The following is a 24,507-nucleotide window of genomic DNA, read 5'->3' as shown; positions in this document are numbered from 1 at the left end:
CTGGAATGCACTGCCTGAGAAGGTGGTAGAGGTGGATTCCTCACATCCATTAAAAAGTACCTGAATGAGCACTTGGCACGTCTTAACATTCGGGACTATGGGTCAAATGCTGGAGCTTTCATGCGGTGGTGCAGACTTGATGGGCCGAAGGGCCTTTCTGCACTGTTTATTTCTGTGATTCTGATTCTGTGAAAGGCTACACAGGAGGATTGCAAGAATTAAGAGCTTATCATATGAAGAGCGGTTGAGGACTTTGGGTCTGTACTCATTGAAGTTTAGAAGGATGAGGGAGAGATGTTCTTGAAACTTACAGGATACTGAGAGGCCTAGACAGAGTGGACAGGGAGAGGATGTTTCCACTAGTAGGAAAAACTAGAACCGTCAAAACAGATGCAGAGTAATTCTTCAGCCAGAAGGTGGTAAATCTTTGGAATTCTTTGCCACAGAAATTTGCCAAATCTCTGAGTCTCTTTAAGACAGACCTACATAGGTTATTGATTAATGGGAGATCAAGGGTTATGGGGGAAGACAGGAGAATGGGGGTGAAAAATATCAGCCATGATTTCAGACTCACTGGCCCAAATAGCCTAATTCTGCTCCTAGTTCTTATGGTAGATACGTTATGGTAACGGGTGCTTTGGAGGGGAAAGCATAGAATGTCTTTGAATGCCAATGATTTGTTGCTGTACACCTTCAACCCAGGTTCTAAAGTGGGGGACATAATAGGGCTACTTAGGAGATTTGGGGCTTTACTGGTTATACGTTGAATCTGGAAAAGAGTGAGTGTTTTCTGGTGTCTTCTCCGGCGGCGGGAGCTGGTTTGGGGGGGGTTGCCATTTCAGTTGGCAGCTACCCACTTTAGCTATTTGGGAGTGCAGGTGGCTCAGAGAGGGCAGTAGTCAGGAGGTCTAGCTTTTCCAAAACAGTTGTATTGTTATTGGGCGGTGAATGCTGAGAAGCTGCGGGGTTGAGGTAGGGAGTTGGAGGCTTTGTGGGTGAAGATGGTGGCAAACCCTTACAGAGGGTCGGGGTTGCTAGCGCTGGCACGCCGCAGCTCCCGTTCGCCCCAGATAAATATTTGGGGAGTCTAGTGGTGGTGGCTATGTTGAAGATTTGGAGGGAATTTTGGCAGCACTCTCGGTCAGGGGCGGGGTTGATGTAGATCCCAATCCATGGGTTTGAGCAGCCAAAGTTGGATGCTAGGTTTGCGTATGGGGGTGGGGTGGGGGGTGGAGTGGTTTCGGGATGGACATCGGGGGCAGCACGGTAGCATGGTGGTTAGCATAAATGCTTCACAGCTCCAGGGTCCCAGGTTCAGTTCCCGGCTGGGTCACTGTCTGTGCGGAGTCTGCACGTCCTCCCCTTGTGTGCGTGGGTTTCCTCCGGGTGCTCCGGTTTCCTCCCACAGTCCAAAGATGTGCGGGTTAGGTAGATTGGCCATGCTAAATTGCCCGTAGTGTCCTAAAAAGTAAGGTTAAGGGGGGTGGGGTTGTTGGGTTGCGGGTATAGGGTGGATACGTGGGTTTGAGTGGGGTGATCATTGCTCGGCACAACATCGAGGGCCGAAGGGCCTGTTCTGTGCTGTACTGTTCTATGAAGGATTTATTTCTAGAAGGGCAGTTCACGAGTCTGGAAGAGTTGATGGAGAAGTTTGGATCCTGCAGGGGGACGCTTTTAGGTATATGCAGGTGAAGGATTTTACAGAAAAGGACTTTCCAGTGGCACCGCTCTCCTCAGTGTTGGAGAGGTGTTGTCAGTGATTTGGGCTGGAGGGGCAAAAGTGGGGGGGAATCATCCCGGCGATTTATGAGAGGATGTTGGAGGAAGATATGGCATCGTTGGAGGGGGCCACGGTCACGTGGGAGGAGGAGCTGGGGAAAGCACTGGAGATGGGGTTGTGGTGTGAGGTGCTGTGGAGGATAAATACTTCAACCTCATGTGCAAGGCTGGAGCTGATATAGCTAAAGGAGGTATATAGGGCCCACCTGACAAAGACGAGGATGAGTGGTTGTTTGAGGGGTGGAAGACATTTGTGAGCGGTGTGAGAGGGATCTGCCCCACCTGTGCATATGTTCTGGTCCTGCTCAAAGGAATTTTTCAGCACTATGTCAGCGATCTTGGGATTTGGAGCCCAGTCCCCTGGGAGCCACATATGGGACATCGGACTTGCCGGGGCTGCAGACAAAAGTGAGGGCAAATGTTTTAGTTTTCACCTCACTGATTGCTGGCAGGTGAGTCCTGTTGGGGTGGATGTCAGCTTCTCTGCCCTGTGCATCGTTATGGTTGGGGGGCTTGATGGGAGTTCCTGGATTTGGAGATTGGGAGGTTTATTCTGAGGGAGGTGAGTGAGAGGTTCCACCAGAGATGGGGTTTGTTATATTACATTTTACAGAGTTGGTTACCGTCAGCTGATCGGGGGGGGGGGGGGGGGGGTCTTTTGTTTAGTGTCATTAGAGTTTTGGAGGATGGGGAGGTCAGGTATTTTTGTTGATTTGGGTTGTTGTGTTGTTTCTTTAAAATGTTAAATACTGAATAAAAATAGTTCCAAAAAATGGGAAACCCCCTTATTTTAAATAGTATTCCCTATTTCTGGTTTCTCCCACAAGAGGAGACAGCATGTCAGCATCCACTTGGTCAAGACCCCTCAGGATCTTTTCACTTTCAATAAGATCACCTCTTATTATTCTAAACACTAAATAGGCTCATCCTGTCCAACCTTTGTTCATTCAATAACCCGCTCATCCCTGGAATCAGCCGAGTGATCCTTCACTGAACCACTTCTCATGCAATCATGTTCTTTTTTAAATAAGGAAACCAAAACTGGACCGCAATATTCCAGATGTGGAATAAGATTCTCTGACATCGCAGGCATGTGTTTCTCGGTGGTGGGAGGTGGCAAGTCGTTCGCTGCCGGTGGGTTCTGCTCCCGCCGCTGTCAATGGGAATTCTCATGGAAGCCACCCCACGCAGCCAGAGATTTACCAGGATGTTGCCTGGTATGGAGGGCATGAGCTATGAGGAGAGGTTGAATAAACTCGGTTTCTTCTCACTGGAACGACGGAGGTTGAGGGGCGACCTGATAGAGGTCTACAAAATTATGAGGGGCATAGACAGAGTGGATAGTCAGATGCATGTCAGCATCCACTCGGTCAAGACCCCTCAGGATCTTTTCACATTCAATAATTACACCTCTCATTATTCTAAACTCTAAACAAGCCGATCCTGTTTAGAGGATGGGGATGTATTGCCAGTGGGACCTGAGAATCCCGCCGCCAACGAATGGCTGTAGAATTCTGACTGTGTTCTCACCAAGACCCTGTACAAGTGTGGTAAAATATCCCTACTTTCATACTCCATTCCCTTGCAATAAAGGATAACATTCTATTTTACTTTCTCAAGTGATTAGAAAATGGTACATGAATCACTCATGTGATTCATGTACCAAGAACAAAGAACAAAAAAAAGTACAGCACAGGAACAGGCTCTTCGGCCCTCCAAGCCGGTGCCGGTCCATCTAAACTAAAGTTTTCAACACTTCCGAGGTCCATATCCCTCTATTCCCATCCTATTCATGTATTTGTCAAGATGTCCCTTAAACGTCACTATCGGCCCTGCTTCCACCACCTCCTCCAGCAGCGAGTTCCAGACACCCACTACCCTCTGTGTAAAAAACTTGCATCGTACATCTCTTCTAAACATTGCCCCTCGCACCTTAAACTTATGCCCCCTAGTAATAGACCCCTCTACCCTGGGGGAAAGCCTGACTATATGCCCTCATAATTTTATAGACCTCTATCAGGCCGCCCCTCAACCTCCGTCGTTCCAGTGAGAACAAACCAAGTTTATGCAACTTCTCCTCATAGCTCATGCCCTCCATACCAGGCAACATCCTGGTAAATCTCTTCTGCACCCTCTCGAAAGCTTCCACTTCCTTAGAATTGAACACTATACTCCACGTGTGGTCTAAGGTTCTACAGGTTCTAAGGTTCTAAGACACACAGGTCCCTCTGTACTCCTGGATTCTGCAATTGTTTACCATTTACATAATCTGTTTTTCTATTCTTCCTGCCAAAGTGGACAAGTTGACATTCTCCCACATTAAACTCCATCTGTCACATTTCTGCCCATTCGCTTAACGTATCTCCAACCCTCTGCAAAGTCCTTATATCCTCTTCAGAACTTTGTATTCCTACTTACTTTTGTGCTGTCAGCAAATTTAGCAACTTCTACATTTGGTCCCTTCATCCAAGTGATTGATATAGACTGTAAATAGTTACATCTTATTACATCTTGACAACCTAAAAAATGACCCATTTATGCCAACACACTGATTCCTCTTAGCTAACCAATATTTATCCATGATAACGTGTTCCCCCTACATCATTTTGTGCAGTAACCTTTCATGTGGCAGCTTATCAAATAGCTTCTGGAAATCTAAGTACATCACATCCACAGGTTCTCCTTCATCCAAGTTGCTCATTACTGCCTCAAAGAATTCTAATAAATTAATCAAACACCATTTTCCTTTAAAACCACACTGACTCTACTTTATTGCATGAGATTTTCTAAATGCCCTGCCAAAACCTCCTTCATAATATAATTCCAGATTTCTTTCTCTGACAGATGTTAAGCTAAACGGCCTCTGGTTTCCTGCTTTCTGTCTCCCTACTTTCTTGAATACAGGAGATAAATTTGTTATTTTCAAATCTGACGGGACCTTTCCAAAATCCAAGGAATTTTGGAAAACCTAATCCAATGACAATACGATCTCAGCAGCCACTTATTTTAATCCCTTGGATGAGGTCTGCCAGGACCTGGGAACATTTAATTCTAATACTTTTTTTAACACTCTTCCTCGTGGTCATAATTGTTTTTCCTCCCTCTTATAATTATTTCTTTGTATTATTTGTACCCTCTAGAGGGAAGGCAGACATAACACATCTGTTCAATTTATCTGCCATTTCCTTATTTTCCATGATTAATTCCCCAAACTCACTCTAAAGAGGAATTACGCTCACATTACTTACTCTTTTCCATCGTAAATACCTGCAGAAACTCTTACGATCTGTTTTGTAATTATCTGTATTTCTCTCATACTCTAATTTCTCCATTCATATTCTTTTGCTTTTCTTATATGTTGATCCTGGAGTTGAGAGGATTGGCTTATGAGGAGAGACTGAGTCGACTGGGACTATATTCATTGGAATTTAGAAAAATAAGGGGGCATCTTATAGAAACATATAAAATTATGAAAGGAATAGATAAGATAGAAGCAGGGAGGTTGTTTCCACGGGCAGTTGAAACTAGAACTAGGAGGCATATACTCAAAATAAGGGGAGCAGATTTAGGAATGACTTGAGGAAGGACTCCTTCACCCAAAAGGTTGTGAATCTGTGGAATTCCATGCCCAGTGAAGCAGTTGAAGCTACATCGTTGAATGTTTTTAAGGCAAGATAGATAAGATTTTTGAACAATAAAGGAATTAAGGATAATGGTGAGCGGACGAGTAAGTGGAGCTCAATCAACAAAAATTATCAGCCATGATCTTATTGAATAGTGGAGCATCCTTGAGGGGCCAGCTGGCCGACTCCTGCTCCTAGTTCTTATGTTCAATCTTTTGACCTGCCACTAATCCTCACAGAATTGTACACATTTACTTTCAATTTGATTCTATTTTTAACTTGCATAGTTAATCATTGGTGGTGCACCCTTCTCACGGAGTCTTTCTTTTGCACATAACATATCTTGGTTAATTGTTATGAAATATCCTCTTAAATGTCTGCTACTGCATCTGTACTGACCTATTCCCTTAATCTAATTTCCAAATTCACTTCAGCCAATTGTGCCTTCATACCCTCATATTTTCCTTCATTCAAGTTCAAAACACAGTCTTATACCAGTCTTCTCTCCCTCAAACTGAATGAGAAACAAAATCATGTCATGATCACTGCTACTTAACGGTGCCTATTGACAACTTGTCAACTTTTGTGGAGAGTCACTTGAATGCAAAAATTTGAACCTTTTCCTTTGTGCTACTTGTTTGAACTGAGATCTCTGCAAGCTAATTGTATTTGGGGCAGCACGGTAGCATGGTGGTTAGCATAAATGCTTCACAGCTCCAGGGTCCCAGGTTCGATTCCCGGCTGGATCACTGACTGTGCGGAGTCTGCACGTCCTCCCCGTGTGTGCGTGGGTTTCCTCCGGGTGCTCCGGTTTCCTCCCACAGTCCAAAGATGTGCGGGTTAGGTGGATTGGCCATGCTAAATTGCCCGTAGTGTCCTAAAAAGTAAGGTTAAGGGGGGGTTATTGGGTTACGGGTATAGGGTGGATACGTGGGTTTGAGTAGGGTGCTCATGGCTCGGCACAACATCGAGGGCCGAAGGGCCTGTTCTGTGCTGTACTGGTTCTATGTTCTATGTTAACCATAAATAATTGTTGAAATTATGATTACCTGCTGATGTACCTTTGGGAAATTTGCCTGAAACTACAAAAAAGAAATAGAATAGATTGTGAGATGATGTATACAGGTAAAAACTAACTGACCAGTAATTCAGTAAATATCAATTTTATTGGCTTAAATCCTAATTGCCAGTGGTAAAAATCACCACCTTTATTGTCTCGCTATCATGTCATTAAAATCCTATTGTCTCATTCATTGCTGACACTTTTGTGGAGTTTATTAACATCTTGGATAAAAGGCAACTGTATACTATTTTTTATTTATTGAACTGTTAAAATATTCAAAACATTATTGTGAAATATAACAGAACAAATATTTTAAAATGTCACTAAGAACAATGCAGTTGCTTCAGAACATAAATTATAGAAACCAAAACAATCTCAATTGAAATGTGCAAATATCTCTTTTCAATTCTTCAATTGGATGCATCCTTCAAACAAACTGAAGTTGAATATTGATCAATATTATGAGGAAACAACAACATTTAAATGAGCAAAGTAAACAAATTTTACCAAAATCATGGGGGTATTAAGAGAATTTGGGCGATTTTCAGGCTATAAGTTAAATATGGGAAAGAGCGAGATGTTCGTTATCCAGGCACAGGGGCAGGAAAGAAGACTGAAGGAGCTACCTTTTAAAGAGGTTGGGAGGAGTTTTAGGTACCTGGAGAAGTGGTCAAGGATTGGGGGCAGCTTCACAAGTTAAATTTGGGCAAAGCAGTGGATCAAATGAGAAGGGAGTTTCGCAGGTGGGACATACTCCCTCTGACGTTGGCAGGAGGGTTCAGATGGTGAAGATGGCGGTCCTTCCGAGACTGCTTTTCTTTTTTCAAAGTCTGTGGTGATCTACCACTGTATATATATGTGTGTGCTTGCATTAGGGGATGTACGACAGTACCTGTATTACAGGTTTTCCGGTAAGCCCCTGCCGGCTAGCTCCGCCCACAGGGAGCAGTATAAATATTCATACGTTTCCCTGAGATGCCATTCTACAGCTGCAGCCGAATGAATAGCATCTCACGGTAATAAAGCCTCTCTTGTACCGATTCGAGTCTTTGTGTGCAATTGTTAGCGCCACAATTTATTACCGTGAGATTTTCCAACATCATGTACATCAGAATTAAGCCTGATCGCCTGCAGCTGGATCCACAGTCACCGCACGCCAGGAAAGACTTTAACCACTGTCTGGCTGTTTTCGAGGCCTACATCACCTCAGCGGACCCTACACCATCGGAAGGTCCAACTCTTGTACTCAAGGTTAAGCTCCAGCGTGTTCCTGCTGATACTGGACGCGCCTTACTACGCCCGGGCCATGGAACTTCTCAAAGAGAAATATGCCCAGTCGACGAACACTCTGTTTGCAAGACAAGTACTCGCTACTCGCATTCAGCAACCGGGTGAGTCGATTGAGGACTTCTGGCGGGCCCATATCACTCTAGTACGGGACTGCGACTGCCAGGCCGTTTCGGCCATGGAACATTCGAATCTCCTCATACGGAATGCCTTTGTGACGGGTATTGCATTGGACCCCATCCGGCAACGACTGCTGAAAGGGGCCGCTCTCGACCTTGTGGCAACAAAGACTTTAGCGCTCTCAATGACGGCCGCTTCCCGTAATGTGCAATTCTACCCCGCCCGCCGCGCGTCCCACCCATCCTACACCTCGTGGACCCCGCAACCGACCCCCCCCGACTGGGGCCGCTCCCGCGCATTATGCCTGCGCTGCTCGCCGCACAGCGCACCCTGGGGCTCCCCGCTGCTACTTCTGCGGTCAGGAGAAGCAACCCCGCCAGCGCTGCCAGGCCCGCACCGCAACCTGAAAATCCTGTGGCAAGAAAGGCCACTTTGCAGCGGTGTGTCAGGCCCGCGCAGTTGCCGCTATGGCGCCCGAACTCTCCCCCTCGCCTCAGCCGATCGCGCAATGGGCCCTGCTGTCCGCTGCTCCCAGGAGCCAAGTGCGATCAGTGGGCGGCCATCTTCCTTCCCCGACTCCACGTGCGATCAGTGTGTGCCGCCATCTTTCGCCGCCCCCGCCATGTGCGCACCATGGGCGCCGCCATCTTCATCCTCCGACTCCATGTGCGTTCCATGGTCGCCACCATCTTTCCATGCCCCACAACGTGCGCTCCACGGTCGCCGCCATCTTGCCCCACCCCCGCAATGTGCGCTGCCTGGGCGCCGCCATCTTCTGCCCCGCAGGTACTCCAGACGCCACCATTTTGTCTTCCCCTCGGAACTGGACCACGGGACCCAGGTCGCTGCCGCTACTCATCGGACTCATCGGACCCTTCGGTCGATCGCCCGCTACTCGCCTCCATGACGCTCGACCAATCCCGTCCTCGCAACCTGACCACCGCTTCTACGACGGTGCTTATCAACGGCCAAGCGACCTCCTGCCTAAACGACTCCGGGAGCACAGACAGCTTAATCTATCCGGACACAGTAAGGCGCTGCTCCCTCGCGGTCCATCCCACCAACCAGCGGATCTCCCTGGCCTCCGGATCCCACTCTGTCCCGATTGGCTGGTCAAACTCACCGTACAGGGCGTTAAATTCAACCGTTTCCGCCTGTACATTCTCCCCAACCTCTGTGCGACACTTTTACTGGGCCTGGACTTCCAATGTAACCTCCAGAGCCTCACCCTCAAATTCGGCGGACCCCTACCTCCCCTCACCGTTTGCGGCCTCACGACCCTCAAGGTTGACCCTCCCTCGCTCTTTGCCAATCTGACTGCAGATTGCAAGCCCGTCGCCACCAGGAGCAGACGGTACAGCACCCAGGACAAGACCTTCATCAGGTCCGAGGTCCAGCGGTTGCTTCGGGAAGGCCTCATCGAGGCCAACAAAAGCCCCTGGAGAGCCCAAGTGATAGTCATTAAAACTGGGGAGAAACACAGAATGGTCGTGGACTACAGCCAGACCATCAACCGGTACACGCAGCTCGATGCGTACCCCCTCCCTTGCATATCTGATATGGTCAATCAGATTGCACAGTACCGGGTCTTCTCAACGATTGACCTGAAATCCGCCTACCACCAGCTCCTCATCCGTAAATCGGACCGTCCCTACACTGCCTTCGAGGCGGACGGTCGTCTCTACCACTTCCTCAGGGTTCCCTTCGGCGTCACTAACAGGGTCTCAGTCTTCCAAAGGGAGATGGACCGAATGGTCGACCGGTACAGTTTGCGGGCCACCTTCCCGTACCTAGACAACGTCACCATCTGCGGCCACGATCAGCAGGAACATGATACCAACCTTGCCAAATTCCTCCACACCGCCATTCTCCTCAACCTCACCTACAACAAGGAGAAGTGCGTGTTCAGCACAACCCGCTTAGCCATCCTCGGCTATGTGGTCCAGAACGGAGTTCTGGGGTCCGATCCCGACCGCATGCGCCCCCTCATGGAGCTTCCTCTCCCCCACTGCCCCAAGGCCCTCAAACGCTGCCTGGGGTTCTTCTCCTACTACGCCCAGTGGGTCCCCAACTATGTGCACAAGGCCCGCCCACTCATTCAGTCCATCCACTTTTCCCTTACGGCCGAGGCACAACAGGCCTTTGCCCGTATCAGAGCTGATATAGCCACGGCCGGGGTGCACGCAGTAGACGAGACAGTGCATTTCCAAGTAGAAAGCGACGCATCAGACGTCGCACTTGCCGCCACCCTCAATCAGGCAGGCAGACCCGTGGCGTTCTTTTCCCGCACCCTTCATGCCTCAGAAATTCGGCACTCGTCCGGCGAAAAAGAGGCCCAAGCTATTGTTGAAGCTGTGCGGCATTGGAAGCATTACCTGGCCAGCAGGAGATTCACTCTCCTCACTGAGAGTGGTAGCCTTCATGTTTAACAACACGCAGCGGGGCAAGATCAAAAACAATAAAATCTTGCGGTGGAGAATCGAGCTCTCCACCTATAATGACGAGATTTTGTATCACCCCGGCAAACTCAACGAGGCCCCAGACCCCCTATCCCGAGGTACATGTGCCAGCGCACAAGTAGACCGACTCCGGGCCCCACATGACAGCCTTTGTCACCCGGGGGTCACACGATTTTACCATATTGTCAAGGCTCGCAATCTGCCCTACTCCGTCAAGGAAGTACGGACAGTCACCAGGGACTGCCAGGTCTGTGCGGAGTGCAAGCCGCACTTCTACCTGCCGGACCATGCACGCCTGGTGAAGGCCTCCCGCCCCTTTGAACGCCTCAGCGTGGATTTCAAAGGGCCCCTCCCCTCCACCAACCGAAACACATATATTCTCAGTGTGGTCGATGAGTACTCCAGATTCCCCTTCGCCATCCCATGCCCCGATATGACGTCTGCCACCGTCATCAAAGCACTCAACACAACCTACGCTCTGTTCGGTTTCCCCACCTGCATCCACAGTGACAGGGGACCCTCATTCATGAGTGATAAGCTGCGTCAGTTCCTGCTCAGCAGGGGTATCGCCTTCAGCAGGACGACCAGCTATAATCCCCGGGGAAACGGGCAGGTAGAGAGGGAGAACGGGACGGTATGGAGGGCACTCCAACTGGCCCTATGGTCCAGGAACCTCCCAGCCTCTCGCTGGCAGGAGGTCCTCCCTGATGCACTACACTCCATCCGGTCACTACTGTGCACCGCTACGAATAACACACCCCATGAACGTCTTTTTGCCTTCCCCAGGAAGTCCACATCCGGGGTGTCGCTCCCCACTTGGCTCGCAGCTCCAGGACCAGTCCTGCTCCGTCGGCACGTCCAACTCCACAAGGCGGACTTGTTGGTGGATAGGGTGCACTTGCTCCATGCCAACTCCCAGTATGCTTATGTGGCATACCCCGACGGCGGCAAGATACTGCTTCCCTCCGGAACCTGGCACCAGCAGGTTCCACCCATACACACTTCTCCGGCCCGGCGCCACCCTCCACTCCCCCGGCGCTCCCAACATTAACCCCACCAAGACCAACCCTCCTTCCCCTGCCCACGCCAGAGGATGAAGAGGATTTCGGCACACTCCCGGAGTCATCCAACATCAGGCCAGCATCAACATCGCCAGCATCGACATCGCCGCCACCACTACGTCGCTCCCAGCAGAACGTCAAGGCAGCAGACCGGTTGAATCTCTAACAGGCACCAGACTTTCAAAGGACATTTTGTTAACTCCCCCCCCCCCCCCCACCCCCAGGCCACCACCCCCGCCGGACTCATTTTTAACAGGGGGTGAATGTGGTAAACCACTGTTACACCTGTATTAGGTGATGTAAGGTTGGACCTGTACTACAGGTTCGCCGGTAGCCTCTGCCTGCTGACTCCGCCCAGTAGGAGGAGCGTGTCCTCTATTCAGCAGCCATTTCACCAGCTGCTGGGGGAGGTAACACATCTTACTGCAATAAAGCTACAGTTGTTTCCAACCTTAGCCTTTGTACAATTGATCTTGCATCGGGGGAAAAGGGAAAAGGGGGGGGGGTTTGTAAAACAAGAGGCATGGCAATGTTGAATAAGGACAGGGAACTCAGTATACGGGTAATTGGGGACAGGGCGGGTGAAGTGGGGACCGTGGTTTATTGTTTGTTGTTCTTTTAGGGGGTATTTGGTCCGTCGACCCGCGCAGTTGTTTTAGAAATGTCAACATGTTAAATTGTGAAAATTACAAATGCTTCAATGAAATATTTTCTTTAAAAAAAATGATGTCAGGCAGGCAAAGTGAAGGACATAGCTGCAGAGGCAAAGCATGGCAGTAAGAAACTTTTTCAGCTCTTCAGTATTAAGAGGGGAGTCCAATTGAGATTTATTGGGGGCGATTCTCCACTCCGCGGAATAAGTGCCTGCGCCATCATGAACGCCGTCGCGTTTCACGACGGCGCTAACAGGGCCCTGGCATGATCTATTCTGGCCCCCACAGGGGGCCAGCACGGCGCTGGAGCGGTTCATGCCACTCCAGCTTCCTTACACGGTGCCAAATGGGCGTCGCGCCAACCCGCGCGTGCGCAGTTGGGGCAGCTCAATCCTGCGCATGCACAGTTGGGCTGCGCCATCCTGCGTGGGGAATTTCTTACACGCACCGGCCCTGACGCAACATGGCGTGGGTGTTCAGGGGCCAGCCGCGGCGGACTGTAGGCCCAAGGGGGGGGGAAAGCCGGCCCGTCGATCGGTGGGCCCCGACCGCGAGCCAGATCCCTTCGGAGCCCCCCCCCCCACCCCGGTGAAGGAACGCCCCCTCCCCACCCCCCCCACCCCTTCCACAGGCCCCCCCCCCCTCCCCAAGTGTTCCCGCAGAGTTCCCGCCAGCAGTGACCAGGGGTGGACGGCGCTGGCGGGACCCTGTCGTGTCGGAGCGGCCGCTCGGCCTATTCGGGCCGGAGAATCGCCGCTCGCCGTTAGCGGCGATTCTCCGAGGAGCCCGGCGCGATTCGCGCGGGGCTGGTTTCGGAGGGGTGGGGGAATCGCATGCGGGGGTCAGGGCGGCGTGGCACGATTCGCGCGGCGCCCCGGCGATTCTCCCACCCGGTGGGCGGGAGGGGAGGGGAGAATACCACCCATTAATGCTGCAAACGTGAAACAGAGGACAAGTAGCAATGAGTAAATATTTTAAATGATTACATCCCAGATATTCGTAAAGGATGACATAAACACTATGTCTCGTCAAGATGCAGCCTAGAGAAGACTGAAAGAAAATGAATCACCAGTGATTAATAATTAGTACATGAAGAATATGACTAGGTTGAGGAAGAAATAGCAGGAAGTGAACGGCCAATCATAAGGACATCACCAGACAAAAAGCTGTCAGCAAACTGGCAACGGGCAAATCCTGCTTCACGATTGATAAGAAATTAGATGAAGGGGAAAACGGCAGTTTTTGGTAAACAAGATTTTCTGGGGTGGGGATGGAATTTGTTGAATGGGCACCCCAGTGATTGCTAATTAAACCACTGTTTTACATCAGTAACTTGGATAACAATTATAGAACTTCAATAAATATTGGTAAATTTGTAGAATGATGCTGAACTGAGTTTAGTAACTGTGGTATATTGCGAGAGGTGCTGGTGAGAGACAGTACGGTGTCATCATTCAATCTGTGAAAACTATTGCTGTATTTCGGATAATGTCACCAAGGCACCATGCGTATGAGAAATAGGAGGAAGGCAAGGACAGATCCTTGGGGAAGGCCAGAGGTAATGAGTGGAAGCAAGAAAAGAAGCTATTGCAAATTATACTCCAGCTATGATCAAATGCATAAGAATACCTTCAAGAACAAGGACAAACTCAAGTTCCCAAATATGGGCACATTGATTTTGCCACTGATGTTGTGACCAAAATCTGACAACTGATGTGGCCGCACCGCAAATCTCTGAGCAGGTAATGGCTGCATTGTCAATGGCTGTGAAGGTAACAATGGCTATGAACATTTATGCAGGTCTCTCCTTCCATGTTATTGCTGGACAAATTAGCAATATCTCCAGTTTACAGTCCACTGCTATATGTGGGGGGCTTTGGGGAAACCAAGGCTCTCTATTCAAAGAGGGATAGTTTCAATTGGCAGACCAAAGCATTGGATTTTGCACGGCTTCCCCATGGTGAGGAGCCATTGACTCCATGCACTTTGCTTTGTGAACATCTCATGCCAGTTTTGCAATGCACCAGAACAGAAAGTTGGTCTATTCCCTCAATGTGACCGTAATGTTACAACACCCTGGGCAAGTGCGTGGTTAGTTCCAGCCCCACCCGTCCCAGAGTCACAACACAAGTGAATTAACCAATAATTCTTATAAAGATACCCAAAATATTTGGTCCTTGGCTATCCAAAAATTACAGTCACCAGCTTTGTAAGTTTAAACACAATTACTGCTCACTTAGAATAAGAACAAACATGAAATATGTAGTAATTTGTAATTCAGCTGGAGGGTTCAGCTGCAGTTCGAGCATGAAGGAAAATTAAAAAGAATAGAAAAAGAAATGGAGATCAAGCATAAAGAAAAGGAAAAAGAAAAAGAAATGGAGATGCAGCAAAAAATGGAGATGGAAATTAAGAGGTTGTAATTAGAGAAGGAGGAAAAAGCAAAATAGAGAGAGAGAGTTCCGGATTGAGGCATTATGAAATGGAGGGGAGCTACCATAAATTAGAGGGGAGCTTATGCTTACAGCGGAACGCAGAGGAGATATGTTTAAATTTATACAGGCCCTCCCAAAATTCGAAGGGAAGGAGCTAGAAAGGTTTTTTGGGATTTTGAGAAAATAGCAACCCAAATGGAGTGGTCAAGAGAAAATTGGACATTGCCCATGCAGAGTAAATTGACAGAGCAGGCACAGGAAGTTTATACCTCCCTGTCAGAACAGGTGTCTAAGAATTATTACAAGGTAAAAAACGCTATTCTGGGTGCATATGAATATGTTCCAGATGCATACAGGCGTAAGTTTCAGAATTTAAGGACATAATCAGGACAAACGTATGCCAAATTCGAAACAGTTAAGCAAAACAATTTCAGCAGATGGGTACGAACATTGGGAGTTGCAACTGCCTACGACGCCTTGAGAGAGGTCCTTCTCTTCAGGGAATTTAAGGATTCCCTACTTTCTATAATAAGAACCAATATTGAAGACTAGAGGATGAAGAGTGCTCGGCAGGCAGCAAATATGGCTGACAATTATGAGCTAATCCATAAATTTAAACCTTTGTTCCGTCACCCCCATAATTTTGAAAAGGATAAGAAGTGGGAGAGTGAAAGGTAGGCAGGAAACCAAGGAAAGAATGAATAGTTGGCAATGCTCTAGGATCTCCTCCTCAGACCAAGAGGAAGGTACTGAGGGTGGAGGTGAGACTCAGATGCCTAGCTGTTACCATTGTAACAAGGTGGGACACCTCCGTTCAGCATTTTGGAAGTTTCAAGGAAAGCCGATGGGACTGGTGGGGGTTCATAAGGAGGATTCCAAAAAGGGATCAAAAGTGGAGAATACTACAGGGCAGATTGTAGCTTCAACTGGACTTAGGGGACCTGAGGCAAACACTGCTGTGGGAAGTGTGAGGAATGAAGTAGATGAGAGAGATGCGAGGTTTGTGTCTAAGGGGAAGATCACCCCCTTTTCCTCAACTGATGTCGCCAAACCAATAACTATTATAAGAGATGATGTGGAGATGCCGGCGTTGGACTGGGGTGAGCACAGTAAGAAGTCTTACAACACCAGGTTAAAGTCCAACAGGTTTGATTCAAACACGAGCTTTCGGAGCGCAGCTCCTTCCTCAGGTGAGGAGGTTCACCTGAGGAAGGAGCTGCGCTCCGATAGCTCGTGTTTGAATCAAACCTGTTGGACTTTAACCTGGTGTTGTAAGACTTCTTACTGTATTATAAGAGACACAGGTGCTATTCAAACTCTTTTACGGGAGAAGGATTTGGTTATCCCTCCAAAAAGCTCAGTGAAAGATTAGGTATTGGTGAATGGGATAAATGGAGATTATATCCCAGTACCATTGTATAAAGTACGATTGGAGTGTGATCTAGAGTCAGGTCCAGTGGTGGTAGGGGTGGTTAAGAAGTTACCAGTGGACGGAATAGACTGACTTTTGGGGAATGGCTGTAGCTTCACCCATGATTACAGAGATAAGGAGATAGAACAGGTGCAAGAACAATTTCCAGAGATTTTTCCCTTGTGTGTGGTGACCAGGAGGATGGCCTAACAAGGTTCACAACCAGAGATTAAAGTCACACCACAATCAGAAGATGGAGTAGCCAAAACTATCCTTGAGAATGAGGCTATTTCCAATGAAGTATTTGGCAGGACTGCCTTGATTGAGGTCCAGAGATGTAGAGATTGACACAGTCAGCTATCATAGAACTTGAGGCTGGGGTGGTACCAGAGTGCGGCTACATTATAAACGGAGTTCTCATGAGGTAGTGGAGACATCCTCATAGACCCAGATGAGGAATGGACAGTTGTTCATCAGATAGTGCTTCCGCCCAAGTTGCGTAGGGAAGTATTGTGGATAGTGCATGAAATACCACTGGCAGGACATCTGGGAATTTGGAAAAGCCTCAGTTAACAGGCATTTTTCCTGGCCAGGAATGTATTGCAATTTCATAGAACCTGTCATACTTATCAGGTAATAGGTAAACCCATATCATTAATACCCATCTAATTGTCTGAAGAACCATTTAGTGGGGTATTAGTAGATTGCGTAGGATCGGTGACTAAAACGAAGGCAGGGCATCAGAACATTCTTACAGTCATGGATCTGACTACTCATTTTCCGGAAGCTATACCGTTGCGAACCATCACAACCAAGATAGTAGTGGAAAACTTGACGCAGTTTTTCCGCACGCTATGGTCTACCCTTAGAAGTACAATCCGACCAGGGTTCTAATAATTTGTGGTTTGGGTATCAAACAGTTAAAAGCAACCGCCTATCATTCACAAACTCAGGCAACTTTGGAGAGGTATCAGCAGACTCTGAAGACCATAATTAGGACCGATTGCCATGAATATCCAAGAGATTGGAACAAAGGAGTGGACTTTTTGATTGTTTGCCTCCAGAGGTTCTCCGAACGAATCTACCAGGTTTATTCCATTTGTGTTGGTTTATGGCCATGAAATGTGTGGTCCGTTAAAATTGATGAAGGAGACTTCCAGTGATGATGATGTTCTGAGCAGTCGCACGTTAGGTGCCTCTCCTCCCGTGGACCCGAAAAACAGCCACTTTTCAACATAATTCGCCAAAAAGACGCACAATCCATTCCCCAACGTTAATAGGACAGAGGAAGGAAGAAAGTACGGGATTATAAGCAAAAATGCCTGAAGGAAACTAAGCTAGAAGCAGAACAGACACTAGGAGAAGAAGGGGCCAGGGGTGACCACACTCAGACGAACCAACCGGCACACGAGGAGGCAGAGCGTAAGTTTCGCCAAAACGAAAAGGGCAGGACAGACAGGAGCAAATTCCTCCTGTACCAGGGTGGAACTGGAAGGCATCCTTCACCGAGGCGCTGACGTAGAACCAGCAAGATATAACGGCTAAGGTAAAAGCAGACAGTGAGGCCGCGATGTGGACAGCGGTGCCAAAAGGCCGCAACAGACAAGAGCGATCGGATCATGGCACGAGAAAAGGAGGTGGCGAGATTGGTCACGACGCAGGGGAGTCTAAAGGGCAAAGTGGAAGATCAAGAGAACCGCTCGAGAAAGCAAAACGTGCGGATTGTGGGCCTACTGGAGGGGATCGAAGGCAGGGACCCCATGGTATACGTGGCCAAGATGCTGGGCAACTTAGTGGGGAGGGAAGTTTTCCCCAACCCACCAGAAATGGACACGGCACACCGGTCGCTGCGCCTGAAACCCAAAGCCGGAGAGCAACCGGGGGCAGTAATAGCCTAACTGCACCGGTGCCAAGACCGGGAAAGAATCCTGCACTGGGCCAGGCAGACCAAGAACTGCTGTCATGTGAGAGTATCTTTAAGAAATGGATGTTTAAGCAATGTATCTTTAAGAAATGGTGCAGCTCATATTACTGAAGTGATGTCAGAGTGTGGGTGCAGCTCGGTTTTTAGCTCAGCCATTTTGCAGTGCTTTGGTTTCAGTTTTGGGAGAGCAGCTGAAAAGTGCCTGGCTGATTTGCTGTGAGCTGTTTGAAAGGAAAAGCCAGTTTTGAGGAAAAGAGTTGGATGTGTCTGTGTTTGCTGTAAGCTGGATCTGCGGTGATCTCTGCCAGAAAAGACTTTCTCTGAATCATTTGGGTGATTTCAACTCATAAAAGTAATGTCTTTAACCTGATGTGTTTCTGTTTAAAGGTGTTAAGTCTTTTGGAGGTTTGTAGGAACATTTTGAGGGATTATTTAGTGTTGTATTATTATCGGGGTTACCTTTGAAGTAAGGGGTGTTAAGAGACCCAATGTTTATTTTAAAAGGTTAATTTGAGTTCATGGAATAAACATTGTTTTGTGCTTAAAAACCCACGTGTCCATAATTGTAAGACCACACCTGGGGAACAAGCCGTGTGCTTCAAAAGCAACAATCCATTAAAGGGAGAGGCTGGTTGAACTCCATGATACGTTTTGGGGTTCTGAAAACGCCGCTCCCATAACACTGCCACTGGGAAGGACATAGTAGTAGGATATACCAAGACATTGTGGCAGACTTGGTCAGGAAACAGGCTGAGTTCAACAAGGCAAAAGCAGCCCTCTATAAGAACGGCACACACTTTGGTATGCTGGTACCTTTGGCTCTGGGTCACACATCAAGACAAAAACATTTCTTCACAGCCCCCCGACGAGGCAAACAAGTTTGTCGAGGACTGTAGGCTGGAAGAGCGACAGCAGGGGAAACAATAAGGGGCCCTCGGCAAATTACAACAGAATGCCGATGGGCCGACAAGGGGGATAGCACCCCCCCCCCCCTCATAAAACACACTCTGAACGACAAAAAGCAAACCACTACCCAAGAGACTGCTTCAGGTAGGAAACCATGGCCTCGTACGAAAGAACGAGCGGAGCGGAGAAGAGAAAACAAAGTGGCAAGCGAGAGGAGTGCAGGGTAAGACGGGGAAAGGATGGGCAGTAACCATAGAGAGTGGGCGAGGGAGAAGCAAGTCGGTGACTCCCGGGAAGGGGTTCACCGCACTGGACCCTTGGAGGTTCACCCATCCAGGGGAGGAGTTCTGCTTCTTCTCCCCAGTACACATCATATATACCAGGATTGACTTCTTTGTGGTGGGAAAAACAGTGCTTCCAGGACTACAAACTCAACATGAGCAAAAGCGAGATCTTCCCAGTGGTACCCACAAGGGGGAGGGGCAGCACTAGTGGGACTGCCGTTCAAACAAGCTCGACACAAAATTCCGCTACCTGTGGATCCAAATCACTCATGACTGGATGGGGATCCACAAATGGAACCTGTCCAGTCTAACAGTGGAAGTCAAAAAGGACCAGCAAAGATGGAACATACTCCCACTCTGTCTCTCGCGGGGAGAGTGCAGACGATCATAACGAACATACTGCCCAACCACCTCTGTTCGGGGGGGGGGGGGGGGGGGGGGGGGGGGGGGGAATGCTAGGATCCCAAAGAAAATCCTACAGAAAACAAAGACCAGGGGAAAACTAGACCTCCCAAACCTACAATTCTACCACTGGGAGGCGACAACAGAATGAGTAAGGGGCTGAATCAAGGACCTTCAGCTTAAAACGTTCCACTGGAAGGAAACATGGACGTACCCACAACTATCACGACAGACACTACTAGAGGAGTTATTTGACGCAAACATTCTAGGTAAAGGAAACTGTAGTGACATGTACGAACGACTGGTAGAGAGGGCTGACACTGTACTGAACGCAACGACAAAGAAATGGGAGGAAGACTTCGAAGTAGGGTGGGAACTCTGGAGTGAAGCACAGCATAGGGTCAACTACACCTCCGCGTGCGCAAGACTCAACCTAACGCAACTAAAGGTGGAACATAGGGCCCACTTAACAAGAACCCGAATGAGTAGGTTCTTCCCGGAGGTGGAGGGCAGATGTGAATGGTACCAAGGGGGCCCGGCCAACCACGCCCACATGTTCTGGTCCTGCCCAGACTCGTTGGGTACTGAACAGCCTTTTTCGATGCAACGTTCAAAATGGTAGGGGTGAGGGTGGAGCCGTGCCCAAAAGTGGCCATCTTCAGGGTATCAGACCAGGCAGATCTATTCATGGGGAGGAGGGCGGACGCCCTTGCCTTTATCTCCCTGATCACCTGCCGTACAATCCTACTCAGCTGGCGGTCAGCACCATCCAAAGCTGCAGACTGGCTGTCCATCCTATCAGAATCTCTCTTAATGGAGAAAATCAAATTTGTCCTCCGAGGGTCATAGAACATATGGTGCAGAAGGAGGCCATTCGGCCCATCGAGTCTACACGGACCCACTTAAGCCCTCACTTCCACCCTATCTCCGTAACCCAATCACCCCTCCTAACCTTTTTGGTCACTAAGGGCAATTTTTTTATCATGGCCAATCCACCTAACCTGCACGTCTTTGGGCTGTAGGAGGAAACCGGAGCACCCAGAGGAAACCCACACAGATACGGGAGAACGTGCAGACTCCGCACAAACAGTGACCCAGCGGGGAATCGAACTTGGCACCCTGGCTCGGACGATGGCTTCTTCAGAACATGGGAGCCATTCACCCAACTGATCCGGGACCTGTTTGTGGCAACGAACAGCCGGATAAATAATCAAGTAGCCAAGAGCCGGGGTAAAGAAGCCAAAACAAGAGAAAAGAGAAGGAAGGGGGGAAGGGCCCGGAGGGGGTGGGGAGCAGTGCAAAAGAGGGTAGCTAAACTCAATAGTAAAGAAAGGTGAACTGCAGTGAGGGAGAGGGCTGGAGTAGGGCAGGGGTAGGGGGAAGAAGGAAAGACAAGAGACAAAGAACAACAGAGGGGAACCGGGAAGGGGGGGGGGGGGGGGGATTCCTCACTGTCTTCAGGTGATGTCCTGGAGGACTGGAGAATAGCCAATGTTGTTCCTTTGTTTAAGAAGGGGAGCAAGGATAATCCAGGGAACTACAGGCCGGTGAGCCTTACGTCAGTGGTAGGGAAATTACTGGAGAGAATTCTTCGAGACAGGATCTACTCCCATTTAGAAGCAAGTGGACGTATTAGTGAGAGGCAGCACTGTTTTGTGAAGGGGAGGTCGCGTCTCACTAACTTCATAGAGTTTTCCGAGGAGGTCACAAAGGTGGTTGATGCAGGTACGGCAGTGGATGTTGTCTATATGGACTTCAGTAAGGCCTCTGACAAGGTCCCTCATGGCAGACTGGTACAAAAGGTGAAGTCACACGGGATCAGAGATGGCAAGATGGATACAGAACTGGCTAGGTCATAGAAGGCAGAGAGTGGCAATGGAAAGGTGCTTTTCTGATTGGAGGGCTGTGATGAGTGGTGTTCCGCAGGATCAATGCCGGGACGTTTGATGTTCGTAGTGTATATAAATGATTTGGAGGAAAATGTAATTGGTCTGATTAGTAAGTTTGCGGATGACACAAAGGTTGGTGGAATTGCAGATAGCAATGAGGACTGTCAGAGGATACAGCAGGATTTAGATCGTTTGGAGACTTGGGCGGAGAGATAGAACATAGAACAGTACAGCACAGAACAGGCCCTTTGGCCCTCAATGTTGTGCCGAGCCATGATCACCCTACTCAAACCCACGTATCCACCCTATACCCGTAACCCAGCAACCCCCCCCCCCCCCCTAACCTTACTTTTTTTTTTTAGGACACTACGGGCAATTTAGCATGGCCAATCCACCTAACCTGCACATCTTTGGACTGTGGGAGGAAACCGGAGCACCCGGAGTAAACCCACGCACACACGGGGAGGACGTGCAGACTCCGCACAGACAGTGACCCAGCCGGGAATCGAACCTGGGACCCTGGAGCTGTGAAGCATTTATGCTAACCACCATGCTACCGTGCTAACCAGATGGCAGATGGAATTTAACCGGACAAATGTGAGGTAATGCATTTTGGAAGATCTAATACAGGTAGGGAATATACAGTGAATGGTAGAGCCCTCAAGAGGATTGACAGTCAGAGAGATCTGGGTTTACAGGTCGACAGGTCGCTGAAAGGGGCAACGGAGGTGGAGAAGGTAGTCAAGAACGCATATGGCATGCTTGCCTTCATTGGCCGGGGGATTGAGTATAAAAATTGGCAAGTCACGTTGCAGCTGTATAGAACCTTAGTTAGGACACACTTAGAGTACAGTGTTCAATTCTAGTCCCCACACTACGAGAAGGATGTGGAGGCTTTAGAGAGGGTGCAGAAGAGATTTACCAAGATGTCGCCTGGTATAGAGGGCATTAGCTATGAGGAGCGGTTGAGTAAACTCGGTTTGTTCTCACTGGAACAACGGAGGTTGAGGGGCGACCTGATAGAGGTCTACAAAATTATGAGGGGCATAGACAGAGTCGATGGTTAGAGACTTTTTCCCAGGGTAGAGGGGTCAATTACAAGGGGGCATAGGTTTACGATGCAAGGGGCAAGGTTGAGAGGAGATGTACGAGCCAAGTTTTTTACACAGAGGGTAGTGGGTGTCTGGAACTCGCTACCGTAGGAGGTGGTGGAAGCAGGGACGATAGTGACGTTTAAGGGGCTTCTTGATAAATACATGAATAGGATGGGAATAGAGGGATACGGACCCCGGAAATGTAGAAGGTTTTAGTTTAGACAGGCAGTATGGTCGGCGCAGGCTTGGAGGGCCGAAGGGCCTGTTCCTGTGCTGTACTTTTCTTTGTTCTTTGTGGGGAGGACGAGGGAACACAAACTGGAAGGAGAGCACAGGAAATGACAATGACCATGACAAACACAGCAACAGAGAGTAAGAAAGTACAGGAGGAAGAAACGACGAAAGGCAGAAGCAGAGGAAAACGCACAACAACAAGTGAAAACCGACCGGGAGAAGCAAGCAACATGAGGGGGCGCCACCCAGGGCGCCCCCCCCCCCCCCTCCTTCCCCCATCCAGATCTATTTTGTATTACTTGTGTTGTATGTTTTCTCTTTGTCTGAAAAAAAATGGAAGAATCCACAAGACATGTATACAGGTATCCTGCAATTGTCTCTCCAGTACCGCAATGTACATACACTTCCCCAGTTTTTACCTCCCCACACTTAGTTTTTCTTTACTTGTTATTTACATGTTTTTGCTAACTATATAGCATTGTTGTTTTTGTCATGTTTGTATCATCTTCTCATTTTTCTTTTCTTTGTGTTGTCGGGTGGATGTACCTTTAAGAAATGAGTGTTTATCAAAAAGCTGCAGTGATGTCAGTGTGTGGGTGGAGCTGGGCCATCTGTCTTTCATTTTTGTTTTGAGCTGGGAGCTGCAGTGCGTTTTTGGTTTCGTTTTCAGATTTGGAGAGCTGCATTCAAAGCAAGCAGCTGTGTAATGATCTCTCTCTCTATTGCTGAAGATTGTCTTCAGCTCATTGATGATTTCAAATACCTGTTTCTGTAGAGAATTTAAACCTGCTGTTTTGTTTAAAAAGATTTTAACTTATGGATGTTGTTTGGAAAGATCTTAAGGTTTACCTATAGAGTAGTATATCTTTTTACAGGGGGTTTCAGGGTTGGTAGTTGATAAACTGTTTATTGTGTGATTATAAATTGTTAACTGGATTCATAGAAAAAACATTGTTTTTGTTTTAAAATACTTTTAGTTCTCTGTTGCATCACACCAGTAAAGTGGACCCTTGTGCTCCCCATAACCAAAATCTATTTAAAGTTATGGGTCAGGTGAACACCATGACAGATAGATAGATTGGATAGTTGGGTGGAGAAATGGCAGATGGAGTTCAATCCGGGCAAATGCGAGGTGATGCATTTTGGAAGATCAAATTCAAGAGCGAACTATACGGTGAGTGAAAAAGCCCTGGGGAAAATTGATGTACACAGAGATCTGGGTGTTCAGGTCCATTGTCCCCTGAAGGTGGCTGCGGAGGTCGATAGAGTGGTCAAGAAGGCATACGGCATGCTTTCCTTCATCGGAAGGGGTATTGAGTACAAGAGTTGGCAGGTCATGTTACAGTTGTATAAGACTTTGGTTCGGCCACATTTGGAATACTGCGTACAGGTCTGGTCGCCACATTACCAAAAGGATGTGGCTCCTTTGGAGAAGGTGCAGAGGAGGTTCACCAGGATGTTGCCTGGTATGGAGGGCGTGAGCTATGAAGAGAGGTTGAGTAGATTAGGATTACTTTCATTAGGGTGACATCCGGTTGCGGCTATGCAGAGCTAAGTCGCATGTTCGGCAGCTCCCGCTTAGAACGGACTTTTAGGCTCTTTTCAGGGCCCCCAACGGCAATTACTCAACGTTTCCCCGTATGGGAAAGATTTTGCAGCATTCCCCCGACAGTGTATGGCTTGGACCAGAAGCGGGGCGACTAAAAAAGTGGTGGTGAAGCCAAAGAAAGTGCGAGGGAAGAAAAGCAAGATGGCGGCGGGCGGAGACCAAGCAGCGTGGATACTGTGGGCGGAGGAGCAACAGGAGACTCTCCAACGCTGCTTCAGGGAGCTTAAAGCGGACCTGCTGGGGCCGATGAAGGCTTCCATTGATAAGTTGCTGG

General features: G+C 48.5%; 1 protein-coding gene across 1 annotated transcript in view; it reads right to left on the bottom strand.

The window, feature by feature from the left end:
• The window catches only part of LOC119978323, a 492,194-nt gene that overhangs the window by 344,640 nt on the left and 123,047 nt on the right, over positions 1–24,507 (bottom strand). The window contains exon 3 of the mRNA XM_038819870.1: positions 6,452–6,484. Within this exon, the coding sequence (XP_038675798.1) occupies positions 6,452–6,484 (33 nt within the window). The remainder of the gene's footprint in view (positions 1–6,451; positions 6,485–24,507) is intronic.

The sequence above is a fragment of the Scyliorhinus canicula genome, chromosome 1, assembly GCF_902713615.1.
Source record: "Scyliorhinus canicula chromosome 1, sScyCan1.1, whole genome shotgun sequence".
NCBI lineage: Eukaryota > Metazoa > Chordata > Chondrichthyes > Carcharhiniformes > Scyliorhinidae > Scyliorhinus > Scyliorhinus canicula.
Note: the sequence above shows the minus strand (reverse complement) of the source record. Positions and strands in the feature narration are given on the sequence as shown.